We start from the raw sequence: 13,541 nt of genomic DNA, 5'->3' as shown, positions 1-13,541 counted from the left end.
TAGTTCTCACCTTTTTAAAAGCCCAGTTTCTTACCCCTTAACTTGGTCCTGATCCTTATTTAGGTTCGTATTTTTCTCGGTAGATTAGGACCTCCAGGGTCTCACTCCAAAGCTCCACCTTCTCCAAAGAAGTCGCGTCCTCAGTATCCAAGGAAACCACGCAGTCCTGCCCACCTTACTCCTTCCGCGCTCTCCATTGGCCAGTTGGATTCCCAAGTAGGTTCCACCCCCCCTCCCCAATTCCTCCAATGGCTAATGGGTTTCAGGCAACGAGCGCGCGTCTTCTGAGTTCGGGTAACACTTGTTCTTACTACCCTTTCTACCCTGCGCATTGCCTCTTGGGATATGTAGTTTCCAAACTTCCCGGAGCCCCACGACCTCTCGTCCCCGTTAGAACTACCTATCCCATGCGCCTTTGCGAAAGGGGGCGGGCACGGACGAGGAGTCCAGGTCGGAGTGGATACTTACAGCTGTGAAATTCCAACTTGCCGCGGAGGCGTGTGCGGCTGAGGCTTAAATTGCCGAAGAAAGTGAGCGGTTTGGGTTCAGCAAATCTTTGCAAACGTCTCCCCTTTGACTTGAGCCTGTGCAGTGGTCAAATAGACTGGCCGTGGCGAGACTGGCCTACGGCTGAGGTGATTTGTGGGAGCGCGAGAGGGGCGCGCCATGTTCGCCCCCCGCTCGGGCTGGGGGTTCGGCTGCCTCCGCCTCAGCCAGCTCCGAGCTGCCCGGCCCTGGGCGTGTCGGGCTGGCCCGGCCCGGCGGTACCGCTCTGGTGGGGGCGAGCGCCAGCCGGGATCCGAGCCCGCGGTCTCTCCGCCAGGCCTCGCGCACCAGACTCTGAAGGAGTGGGCGCTGCTGGTGAGCCCCTTCGGTCGGCTGCGGGCGCGGCTTCCGTGTCATTTGGCCGTAAGGCCCCTGGACCCCCTCATCTACCGAGATGGCGACCGCGTGCTGGTCACGGTGAGAGCAGCGGAGGGCGGGGCGCGGGACCTGGCGGGCCTGCAGGTGAAGTACGACGAGGCGCTGGAGGAGGTAGCCATCGTGTCTGACACCATCGACCCCCAGGCATCCGTGGAGGTGAACGCGCCCCTGAAGTTTGGCAAGTGAAGTGAAAACGGGTTTGGGTCCCAGGGCACAGCCAGACAACTTCTGAGATTAAGCTGATGTGCACTTTTAATTGGTCCCTTTGGATCTGACTTTCTAACCTAATTTAGTTGCCCCCCGCCTCGGAACCTGCCTCTTTTTTTTTTTTTCTGTTCTACTTTGAGCTTCCTAATGAAAGTTAGACATCAGGTTCCCAATGATAGAAATTTTATAAATCCAGTGGAACATCATTTGGAATAATCTAAGTCAACTATTACTTGTGGAACCCTTATGTTCTCCTTTGGCACGTAGTTCCTATTTTTCTGTCACTGCACTTTGTCAATAGAAAAGTGGTTTGTTTTTCAGGGTTGAAGCTTCTTGATAATCCATTCAGTGGTATGGCAGTCTATTCACATTTCCCCTTGCCTATACACAGCTTGGGGTCTGTTCCAAAACAGTTCTGTCTGTAGGATGTACCATATCTAACCTGGACCAAGTGTTCGGTTTCAGATAGGCACCCGGCTTCTTACTTATATATCTCCCTTGTAAATTTTCCGTGAGTAGCAGTCTTTGAAAAAACACAAACACAAACACATAATAAAACTGCCCCGGGGGGACCAGTTGACAACGCCTGCAGTGTTCTAGGTATTTGGGTTCCATAATAATTATCAAATGCAAGCCAGTGTGTACACAGCAGTCTCCCCAGGAAAGTCTCCCCAGGCTCTCCTTCCTGGGACTGAAGGATGATACTAATGATGATCGTCATAGCAGCTAACACTTCTTTTCTTTTTTTTTTTTTTAAAGGTTTTATTTATTTGTCAGAGAGACAGAACACAAGCAGGGGAAGCGGCAGGCAGAGGGAGAGCAAAGAGCCCTATCCGGGGCTGGATGCTAGGAGCCTGATGGTCTGAGCTGGCTTAAACCAGTGAGCCACCTAGGCATCCCAGCAGCTAATACTTATAATCTTTTCGAATCCTTACAATCTACCATCAAGTAGATATTGTTATTGGCACTGTTTCACATAAGGAAATTGAGATACAGCAAGTTTCATGAAATAAGTATTTATTGTGGGTGAACAAATCCATGCCTTCATGAAACTTACATTCTAATGGGGAGTAGATCAAAAAATAGGCCTATTCTCTCTCAGATATAAAGCGGTGGAGCTGAAATTTGAACTGACTGGAGTCTGCTCAGCCACTATGGTTTACTGCTTCTCAACTTCTTTAAACTAGCCTAGATGAATAAGAGACCCTGACCTCAAAATGTAACAGTCTGGGGTGGGGAGGAAGATTTGCCAATATATTATCATAATAAAAAAATGGACTGAGTATTGAAATAGAGTAAGCAAAATTTTATGGTAACACAGATGAAAATGGAACTATCTGTGCTGGTGATCTCAAACCTCATTTGTAGATTCCTCTTCTTAGAGCCAGAATCCCATTTCCAATTTACCATTTCTAGGTGTCTATTCCATGAGCTCCTCAAATCAACATAATTCAGTTTTCTTCATATCTACTTGTTCCTCCAGTTCTGTGAGTGGGTAAGAGTAGCATACTGCCACTCAGTGCTGGGCTTTTCTACCTGTCTAGTGGGGGTAGAGGATATTTATAATATATTTCCTTCTCTACATGTCTATCACTGCTGCCTTAGATCAAGGCTATGTTGTAACACTACTCAGCTCGGGTAAAAATTGATTAATTACATTTGCATCCATGTAATTCTGGGATAAAATTATTGGTTTATATATTTTAGATTATTATGACCAAAGTATTGCTGTTTTTATTTTATTTTTATTTTTATTTTTTTTTAAAGATTTTTTATTTATTTATTTGAGACAGAGAGAATGAGATACAGAGAGCATGAGAGGGAGGAGGGTCAGAGGGAGAAGCAGACTCCCCGCCGAGCAGGGAGCCCGATGCGGGACTCGATCCCGGGACTCCAGGATCATGACCTGAGCCGAAGGCAGTCGCTTAACCAACTGAGCCACCCAGGCGCCCAGTATTGCTGTTTTTAAAACCTTTATAGAGACTGCCATATACAAAACTGTAGAAATTTATTTTTATGCCGTAACTATTAAATTGTTGTGTTAAGGCCCAGTAGTTTGTGTGGGGTCAACAAACACAGATCTACTACTCCTACAATATGCTTTTAATTTATACGAGGTTTGGAAACCTTTAAATCTTCGTGAATATAAGGGAGAAGAGGCTAACTGGCTTATTCAGTTTACCATAATGACTTTTTAACTTCCTGTAGTCTTACTTGAACCTGTGTGTATGTGTGTGTGGTGTGGTGTGTGGGGGGTGTGTGTGTGTTTGTGTGTTTGTTTTCTCAGTGGGGAAGATGCTTCTATGATCTTTCCCAGGAATGTGTATTAATTGGAGTCTCTGCCCTCTTTTACTTTTCTCCTATATTACTTTCTCTCTTTAGATGATATAGGTCAATAGAAATAACTGCTTTATTTCTAAAAGCTAGCAGAAGAGGGCACTACATTTGTCCTGTTGCTGTGGTGGAGACCCCTTAGATGCTGACAACTATGCTCTCTCCGGAGTTCAGTAATATTATGAATGTAACTGAGGAGCTGGATTTCTGGGGGGTACTAAAATGCTTTGGAGCTCATTAGCCATAGTACTAATTTGCTTTTTCTTTTTTCATTTCTAGATTTGAATATCAAGTCATCAGGTTCTGGCTGTGTAAAAATCCAAAATATTGAGTGTGATAATTGTAAAATTGAAACTGAGCAGGGGACTGTCATCTTACAGTCTGTTAAGGTATAAACATTTTCCTAATTGTGTTTAAATCTTGTTGTTTGAAAAAACTGTAAACTTTGAGGTGCAGTGTCAAACTAACACTATTATTCTGAGTATCACATGTTGAGAATATTGAGTATTATTTATTCATCTCTCAGACATTTCTGGCAAAAATTTTGTCTTGAAATCAGTTCCGTTTTTAAAGTATAGAGGTTTGTAGCAACTTTGAAGGTTTTCCTCATTTTTATTTTTCCTTAAGATTTCATTTCAAAGTGTACAGTGAAACTAATAATACATTCTTAGTATTCTAAGATCTTAAGTTAAATTTTAGTGGTTTTTTTTTTTTAAGATTTTATTTATTTGACAGAGAGCGCACAAGGAGGCAGAGCAGCAGGCAGCGGGAGGGGGAGGCAGAGGGAGAAGGAGGCAGAGGGAGAGGGAGAAGCAGGCTCCCCGCTGAGGAGTCCGATTTGATTCGGGGCTTGATCCCAGGACCCCGGGATCATGACCTGGGCTGAAAACAGATGCTTAACTGACTAAGCCACCCAGGTACTCCAAAGAAATTTTAGGTTTAACAAATGGCTTTCTTCCATTTATTAGAGTAAGGAAAAGTCTTTAAGCACTACAAATATGCTTAAAATATTCGTCACATTTTTAACGTACTAGGTAGCTCATTACTTAAGGATTAAGTAGGTATTTGTGCTAAACAACAAATGATTCATCTTGTTTTGTAATAACACTTTTATATTCAATTTTCTTAAAATTAGATTGATCTCAGCTCTAAATGATTTCAAATACATCTCTGATAACAGCTGGTTTGTCATTACTATTGGTACTTCTTACATTTGCATATTCAAAACGCTTCTTATATTTGCATATTCAAAACACAAAGCTTGTGAACTTTGATGGCATATAACTTTGTTGAAGAGAAGTCAGTCACCTATGCTTCATAATTTTAAAACATTTTCATTTTTATCATAAGCACTAATTAGAATGATTTATGCATTTAAAAATTTTTATGTCATTTGTTTCAGTCACTTTTATTTGCACCCTGTCTTTAGTATCTGTTCACATGTGAACCATTTCAAATAAATGTAATTGCACAAATATCACAAAAGCTTAAAGAATACTATTATATGCCCTTTTAGAAAAATAAGATGGTTCAGGTTCTTGTAAAAGATACACAATGAAGCCTTCATGTTGAATGACTAACTGGATAAGAATATTCATAGTTCCTTTTTGCCTTTAGAAATATATTGTTCACTCATCTATGCTTGACCTTCAGAAAATTCATCTAGAATATTGTCTTCTGAAAACTCAGTATCTTATATTTTTAGTTTCATAATCAAAATTAGAAGCTAGATGATACAAACAAATGGAAAGATATATTTGGGATTGGAAGAATTAATATTGTTAAAATATCCTTATTACCCAAAGCAATCTACAGATTCAGTGCAATCCCTATCAAAATGCCAATAGCATTTGTCACAGAACCAGAACAAATAATCCTAAAATTTGTATGGAACCACAAAAGATCTTGAATAGCCAAAGTAATTTTGAGAAAGAAGAACAAAGCTAGAGGTGTCACAATCCCAGATTTCAAGATATACTGCAAAGCTATAATAATCAAAACAGGCACAAAACTGGCACAAAAATAAACACATAGATCAATGGAACAGGATAGAGAACCCAGAAATAAACCCACATCTATATGGTCAATTAATCTATGACAAAGGAGGCAAGAATATACAATGGAGAAAAGATAATTTTGTCAATAAGTGGTGCTGGGAAAATTGGACAGCTACTTGTAAAAATAAAACTGGAGTACTTTCTCTCATCATACACAAAAATAAACTCAAAATGGATTAAAGACCTAAATGTGAGACCTGAAACCATAAAACTCCTAGAAGAAAACATAGGAAGTAATCTCTTGGACATCAGCATTAGCAACATATTTATGGATATGTCTCCTCAGACAAGGGAGACAAAAGCAAAAACAAAACAAAGAAAAACAAAAAACTATTGGGACTACACAAAATAAAAAGGTTTTGCACAGCAAAGGAAACCATGAATAAAACACCTTTTTTTTTAGAATGCAAAGTATATTATTTTTAAACTTCTAAATTTGAAAACAAAACAGCCTAGGTTAAATAAAGCTGAATGTGCTCATTTGGAGCTCAGTTTTCCTGCTTACAGTGCAAAAACAACTTTCTAAAACTCAGGCAGGAACACTACTGTTGTCATGGTCTCTGATTGGATGAAGTGATCAATCTCAGTTGGTAACATCCCTTTTTTCTTTCTTGGTAAGAGTTTAAAAAAATTTTAGAATAGATGCATTTTTCTAGTCTTACAGAGACAATTTCATTCCAGATGTCTCCTGAGAGGCATATACCATATACAGGAATCCATTTTCATCCTTCTCACTTTCATACACTTCAGAAATCGGCGTGGACACACTCTCCATGCTGTCTGTTCACTAACAGGAAGAAGGCTTGATTAGTATTGAAATGTAAGCACCTTCTAATTATCTTAATGAGCTCACTCATGTTGACATGATCAGGTACAAGGAACTTGGTTTTGTCCAGGACTGGAAGTTGCTTCTCATCCTTGTACTGTTCTAGTGAATGGGAGAAGATATTTGTGAATGATATATTTGCTAAGGGGTTAATATCCAAAATATATAAAGAACTTACACAACTCAACACCTAAAAACCAAAAAATCCAATGGAAAAATGGACAGAGGACCCGAAAGGACATTTTTCCAAAGAAAACACACTGCTGACAGATACATGAAAAGATGCTCAACATCACTAACTATCAGGGAAATGCAAATCAAAACCATAATGAGATATCACTGGACACTAGTCAGAATGGCTAATATCAAAAAGACAAGAAATAGTAAGTGTTGGTGAGGATATGGAAAATAGGAAACCCTTGGGCACTAGGGAATGTGAATTGGTGCAACCACTGTGAAAAACAGTATGGACATTCCTCAGAAGATTAAGAATAGAAATACCATATGGTCCAGTAATTGCTTTACTAGGTATTTACCCAAAGAAAGCAAAAACACTAATTCAGAAAGATATATAGACCACTATGTTTATTGCAGCATTATTTACAATAGCCAAGCTATGGAAGCAACCCAATGGATAAATAAGATGTGGTATGTATACACACACACACTGGAATATTACTCAGACATAAAAAAGAATGAGATCCTGCCATTTGTGATAACATGGATGGACCTAGACTCGAGGGTATTCTAAGCAAAATAAGTCAGAGAAAGACAGATACCATATGATTTCACTCATGTGGAATTTAAGAAACAAAACAAACGAGCAAAGGGAAACAAAAAGAAATCAAGAAACAGACACTTAACTAAAGAGAACAAACTGATGGTTACCAGTGGGGAGGTAGGTGGGGTGGGGGGTTGGGTGGAATAGGTGATGGGGATTAGAGTACATTTACCCTAATGAGCACTGAGTAATGCACAGAATTGTTGACTCACTGCACTATACACCTGAAACTAATACACTATATGTTAACTATACTGGAATTAAAATTAAAAATTTAATAAAAAATATATTACCATTAAAAAATTGATAGTTCAATGGGTACTGTTCAAATATAAATGTACTCAAAATCACAAAAGAGTCTGCAGATTAAAAAATTTTTTTTAAATCAGAAGCTACTATCCTACTGTTCATCTCTTTGCTTTTTTCTTTTGATTCATGTGATAATTCTGAGAGATCTTTTTTGGTCATTTTTTTTCCTCCTGCCATTATAGGCATAAAAGAAAAAATGGTTTCTCAACTTTGGTACTATTGATATTTTCAACCAGATAATTCTTTGTTGTCACAGGTTTTTTAGAAGCATCTGTGGCCTCTACCTACTAAATTCAAGTAGCACACTCCTTGGTTATGACAATGAAAAACACCTTCACATTGCCAAATGTTCTCTGGGGGGCAAAATCACCTTTAGTTGAGAACTACCATTCTAGGCAAGTCCTTCAATTCTTCTGTTGTCTTACCATTTTTTTTAAGCATGGTTGACAGTAACTGATGAATTATGATGAAATAATTCCTAGGATAATGAAATAGCAGAATATTATAAGATGTGAAAAGTAAGAACACTAAGAGCCAATAATGTATTTTAGATTTACAGAAGAGTCCAGTAGATGGATATAGTAATTTTAAGATAGAATGTGTTTTATTCTATTTTTTAAAAGTGAGTAAATTTTCTATATGTTCTTTGGAAGACCTCTAAGAAAATAAAAATCATGAAATATCAGTCCTTACAAATAGAATAGTTTAAAAAAAATTCAAGAGCTAAAATTGGGTCCAATGGATCCTAATGGTATACCAGATCAAGAGAATTATTCTTAAGATCTTAGGATATAACTTAAATTCATAAATAGGAGCACTTGGTGAAAGATCTTGTTTAATTTTTAAATGTACAATATTATTATCTTGAATTAATGATTGTCTATTAATATAAGTTTCTTTTCCACTCATTTTAAGGGCATAAATATATTTGATCTGTTTGATAAAATGTTTATAGCAATAATAATAGCTATTGTTTACTGGGTCTTTTTTGTACCAGGAAACTTGGCTAAGCCTTCATTTAATCTTTGAGTTATAATATCTCCCCTTAACCAAGGATGAAACTCAGGCACCAAGAGATTGAGGAGCTCATTTAGGTTCAAATAGCTAATAAATTAAGCTGAGATTTGAACTTGGGTCTTTCTTAATTTCCAAGCTCATGTTCTTTCCACCTTTCTTTTCTTTCTTTCTTCCTTTTTTTTTTAAAAACACTCATAAGTGGCTTTATTTACTACACACCAGAGACCTTGCTAAGAGTTTTGCATATATCATCTCATTTAATCAGCAGAGCAGCCCTGGGAGCTACGTGCTTCCTTATTTTTTTATTTTAAAGATTTTATTTATTTATCTGAGAGAGAGAATGAGAGAGAGAACACGAGAGGAGAGAGGTTCAGAGGCAGAAGCAGACTCCCCGCTGAGCGGGGAGCCTGATGCGGAACTCGATCCTGGGACTTCAGGATCATGACCTGAGCCGAAGGCAGTCGCTTAACCAACTGAGCCACCCAGGTGCCCCTCGTGCTTCCTTATTTGACAGATGAGGAAGGTGAGGCCAGGAGATGTTTCTTGCTGAGGTCACATAGTTGATGAATGACAGAGCCAAGACTTGAACCTAAGTCTGTCTAGAGCTCATGTGCTAAAACCACAAGGCTGCGTTGCTTGAGTGACCTGCCGACCATCTGGAAACACAGCCTCTGTTCATATTTTTATAATCATTTATGTATGTACTTGTTCATATGTAAAATATATGTATCTTTTTATTTTATTTTTTTCGTGGATAATTTTTAAATTTTAATTCAATTAATATAATGTATTACTGGTTTCAGAGGTATAGGTCTTTGATTCATCAGTCTTATATAATACCCAGTGCTCATTACATCACATAACCTCCTTAATGTCCATCACCCAGTTATCTCATGTCTCCACCCCGCCCCCCATTCCCACATCCACCTCCCCTCCAGCTACCCTCAGTTTGTTTCCCATGATGGAGTCTCTTATGATTTGTCTCCCTCTCTGGTTTCGTCTTGTTTTGTTTTTTTCTCTCTTCCCCTCTGATCCTCTGTTTTGATTCTTAAATTCCATATCAGTGAGATCATATGATAATTGTCTTTCTCTGATTGACTTATTTCACTTAACATAATACCCTCTAGTTCTATCCATGTCATTTCTTTACTGTTGAGCAAAATATATGGCAATACTACATTTATTCTGCACTCTTAGAGAATAAGTAAAGAAATTTTTTAGGCAACATACATAACTCATGGAAGGCCACACATTTGCATTTTTAAAAAATGCAATACAGTAGTTTATACTGTATTGGTTCTGATTTATTTATTTTGTTTTATATATTTTTTAAAAACCTTATAATCTAATTTTTTGGAATTAGTTTTAAGTTATAATAGTAACTCTTGATATCTTTGAGCCTTAGCCCTCTTTGAAAATGATGATTGTCTCCTTAGAAAAAAAATTCACACATATGTGAAATTTTGTTTTCAATTTCATTAAGTTTCATAGACTCTCTAGAAATTCATGTAAGCTTGATTTAAAGTAACATTTGTTTTGGAGGTACTCTTTTCAAAAGTTTATCAATTGCTTGATAAATACTATGTTTAAAATGCAGTTTGACTTCAGACTCATGTCTCTGTGGGCATAAAGTAGTCTACCACTGTAATATAGGTAAACTTTTTAAGAATGATTCATTTTGTCCCTTTCACTAAATTTTTTGCAATTCCTTCCTGGGCTTTTTTTGCCTAAGGTTTTTCTATTTTTTCCCTTGAGTAAAGCAACCAGAAGGTATATGGTTGTTTTGAATTTAATTTTTCCCTACGATTTAGACACTTCTATGCTGTTGCTGGTTATGATGTTTGTGACTGTGTTTTTGCTATTTTTCTTCCTTTGCTATTTTCCTTTTTTTTTTTTTTTAATGATTATGGCAAAACTGAAGATGTATGTAATGGTTAAGGTAAAGCGAGCTACTCTAAAAAATAGATCAAACATCTAATGGCTCATGTACAACTATAATGTATTTCTCTCTTTTGTTCAAGTGTGTGGGTGGCTCTTCTATTTAGTGATTCTAGGTTCTTTCCATCTTCCGGCTTTGCCATCTCTTAAAATCTTACTGTAATCTGCACTCATCTGGTGGAAGGGGCAGAGCATAAAGAAGGCACACCAACTCTTCTTTTTTTTTTTTAAAGATTTTATTTATTTTTTAGAGAGCGAGCAAGAGAGAAACAGCATGAGAGGGGAGAGGGTCAGAGGGAGAAGCAGGCTCCCCGCCGAGCCGGGAGCCCGATGTGGGACTCAATCCCAGGACTCCGGGACCATGACCTGAGCCGAAGGCAGACGCTTAATCATCTGAGCCACCCAGGCGCCCGGCACACCAACTCTTCTTAAAAGCAATAGCCTTGAAATTGCACAGAGCATTTCCATTTAAATTCTGTTGGCAAGAACTTAGCAACCCCTCAGAGGTAACAGAAGCTGGAAAATATCATCTCTTCATGGTTCCAGCTATATTGCTATTACTTTGGGGGAAAAAACTGATTTTTTATAGACCTATGGTAGTTTTTCCACAGTTGCCAAGTGTGAAATCAAATCTTTCTCTCCCCTCACCCCCCCAGGACCCCTCACCACTCCACACACTTTTTTTTTGAACAGAGGAGGATAACGGTGACTGCTGTTTTATTTGTGCTTGAGACATTTTCACCCAAGTTCCATTTTCTGGGGTGTGATATGCTAGAAAGTTTAATATAATCAGTGGGCTGTACCTTAAGTATGACTATATCCTTCAGAAGACTCCAGCCACAGATGTGGATTTTGAAATCATATAGACCTTGATTTTGTTAGTTTATATTTTGTTGTTTTCTGTCATCTGATAAAGTTATTTTACTTTTCTGATTCTTGAATTTCTTCCTCTAAAAATTGGAAAAATATAACACTTATTTCTGAGTTGTTGTGAAGATTAAGTAAGTCATGTAATGTAGCGAACACTGTATTTGGTACAAAGAAAATGTCAAGTAATGGTGACTATTATTGTTATTAATAATGATAATTATTAATAACGATGAACGGTAATAGTAATTATTATCATATTCCTCAACATTTATGTTTAGTTAGCCAGTCACAGTGATCTTATATTCCCAGACCCTTCTTCAGTGAAGCTACTCTTTTTCTCTAATGAGTACGGATGGCTTATTTAATCCCTTTAACAGCAGTTGATGTTCTTTCCCAGTTGATGTTATTATCCAAAGAGTGCATTTCTGTTTTATTCCTGGCTCCTTTTGCTGCTTTATTATTATTTAAAAAGAAATTTATAAAATGTTGGAATTTTTTTTATTACTCTACATCAAATTTATTCTTTTTCTCTATATTTTTGTATTTGTCTTTCAGAGTCAAAAATTACATGTTCAAACAAAAGGAGGCAAAGTGATCTGTCTGGGAACAGTTTATGGAAATATAGATATTCATGCATCAGATAAAAGTGTAAGATTGAAACTTTTTTTTTTATTAGCAATTATAATTTTGCTTCAAGGTGGCTCACATAGTTTGTAGGTAGGTTCTACAAAATTTGTAGCATAACATTCTCACCTTTTTAAGGCACTTTAGTTCATTAGTAAATTCAGATTTGAAATTGAAGTGATTAAGTATTACACAACTTAAATTTTACTTTGTGATTTAATACTTTTGACAGGTATTGATTTATTTGGAATTGATAACATCTTTAAATATTAAATATTTAATTCAAGTTCAGAAGGGATGTTTATGATCATGGATTAAACCTGATCATTGAGTATTACTGCCACGGTTAGGATTAAATTTTTTTTATGTGTTAGATTTATTTGAGCATCTTTCCAAGACCTGTTTACTTTTCCTTTCGACAGTTGAAGGTTGAGTTTCAAAACTCAACTTTCTTCAGTATTTTCCACAAGGTGGCACCATTAGATAGCATCGCTACTCTCCAAAAGCTTTTATTATCCATAGAGATTTTGGTTGCTATGAGATAGTTTGTATTTTTTATTTTATTTATTTTATTTTATTTTATTTTTTAAAGATTTTATTTATTTATTTCACAGAGAGAGACAGCGAGAGAGGGAACACAAGCAGGGGGAGTGGGAGAGGGAGAAGCAGGCTTCCCGCCGAGCAGGGAGCCCGATGTGGGGCTCGATCCCAGGACCCTGGGATCATGACCTGAGCCTAAGGCAGATGCCTAATGACTGAGCCACCCAGACGCCCCAAGATAGTTTGTATTTTTTAATTAACTTTTGTTGCTTTCTGTGATTTAGCATAGTATTAGGAATATAGTTATAATTTTGAAGTATAAATTGTCAGTTTTTTTTAACATTATGGATAATGTTTTAAATCTTTGAGAAAGATCTAGTTCACCTTTTATTTTACACTTACACAATTTGCAAGAATCTTTCATTATAAATTTAGATTCTCTACTGAGCTTTATTCTCAGGTAATTGGTGAGGATGAGTTATATCTTGTAGGTAGATTATTATTATTACTATTTTTTAAGATTTTAATTATTTATTTGAGAGAGAGAATGAGAGAGAGAGAGCACAAGAAGGGGGAGGGTCAGAGGGAGAAGCAGACTCCCCGCTGAGCAGGGAGCCCGTGCGGGACTCCAGGATCATGACCTGAGCCGCAGGCAGTCGCTCAACCAACTGAGCCACCCAGGCGCCCTTGTAGGTAGATTATTGTTGGCATAATTAAACAAGGTAGATTATAACAGTAATTGTTTCTACTATTGTCACTTCTATTTTCCATCACCTTTGTCTTAGAACCTGTGGGAGATTTTTAAGCCCAAACATTTAAATTCATCCTTTACATTAGACTAGGAAAGTATTGAAAGATACTGCATGGCCTAACTGGCAGCTCTTTTAAGATGGCATTTAGTTTCACCCCTTGGATTGCTGTGGGCTTAGAAGTGCAAAAGGGAAATTGGATAACTTTGCAGCTCCTTCAAACTGTCCTTTAAATGATGGCTTATGTTAATTGAAATGATCTAAGTTATCAGAATATTACATATTGACATTCAAATAAACATTTCAAAGGAAAATTTAAATCATCTCTTCATTATTTGCTATTTTGAACATTTTGGCCACCTTTT

At 37.5% G+C, this 13,541-nt stretch overlaps 1 protein-coding gene across 2 annotated transcripts in view; it reads left to right on the top strand.

Moving 5' to 3' along the window:
* Positions 1-635: 635 nt before the first annotated feature.
* The window catches only part of FAM185A (family with sequence similarity 185 member A), a 70,222-nt gene continuing 57,316 nt past the window's right edge, over positions 636-13,541 (top strand). For both annotated transcript variants that reach the window (XM_044920070.1, XM_021689667.1), the window contains exons 1-3: positions 636-1,102; positions 3,745-3,854; positions 11,819-11,911. In XM_044920070.1, the coding sequence (XP_044776005.1) occupies positions 667-1,102; positions 3,745-3,854; positions 11,819-11,911 (639 nt within the window). In that variant the 5' untranslated portion in view covers positions 636-666. The remainder of the gene's footprint in view (positions 1,103-3,744; positions 3,855-11,818; positions 11,912-13,541) is intronic.

This window comes from Neomonachus schauinslandi, chromosome 12, assembly GCF_002201575.2.
Source record: "Neomonachus schauinslandi chromosome 12, ASM220157v2, whole genome shotgun sequence".
In the NCBI taxonomy this organism is placed as follows: domain Eukaryota; kingdom Metazoa; phylum Chordata; class Mammalia; order Carnivora; family Phocidae; genus Neomonachus; species Neomonachus schauinslandi.
Note: the sequence above shows the minus strand (reverse complement) of the source record. Positions and strands in the feature narration are given on the sequence as shown.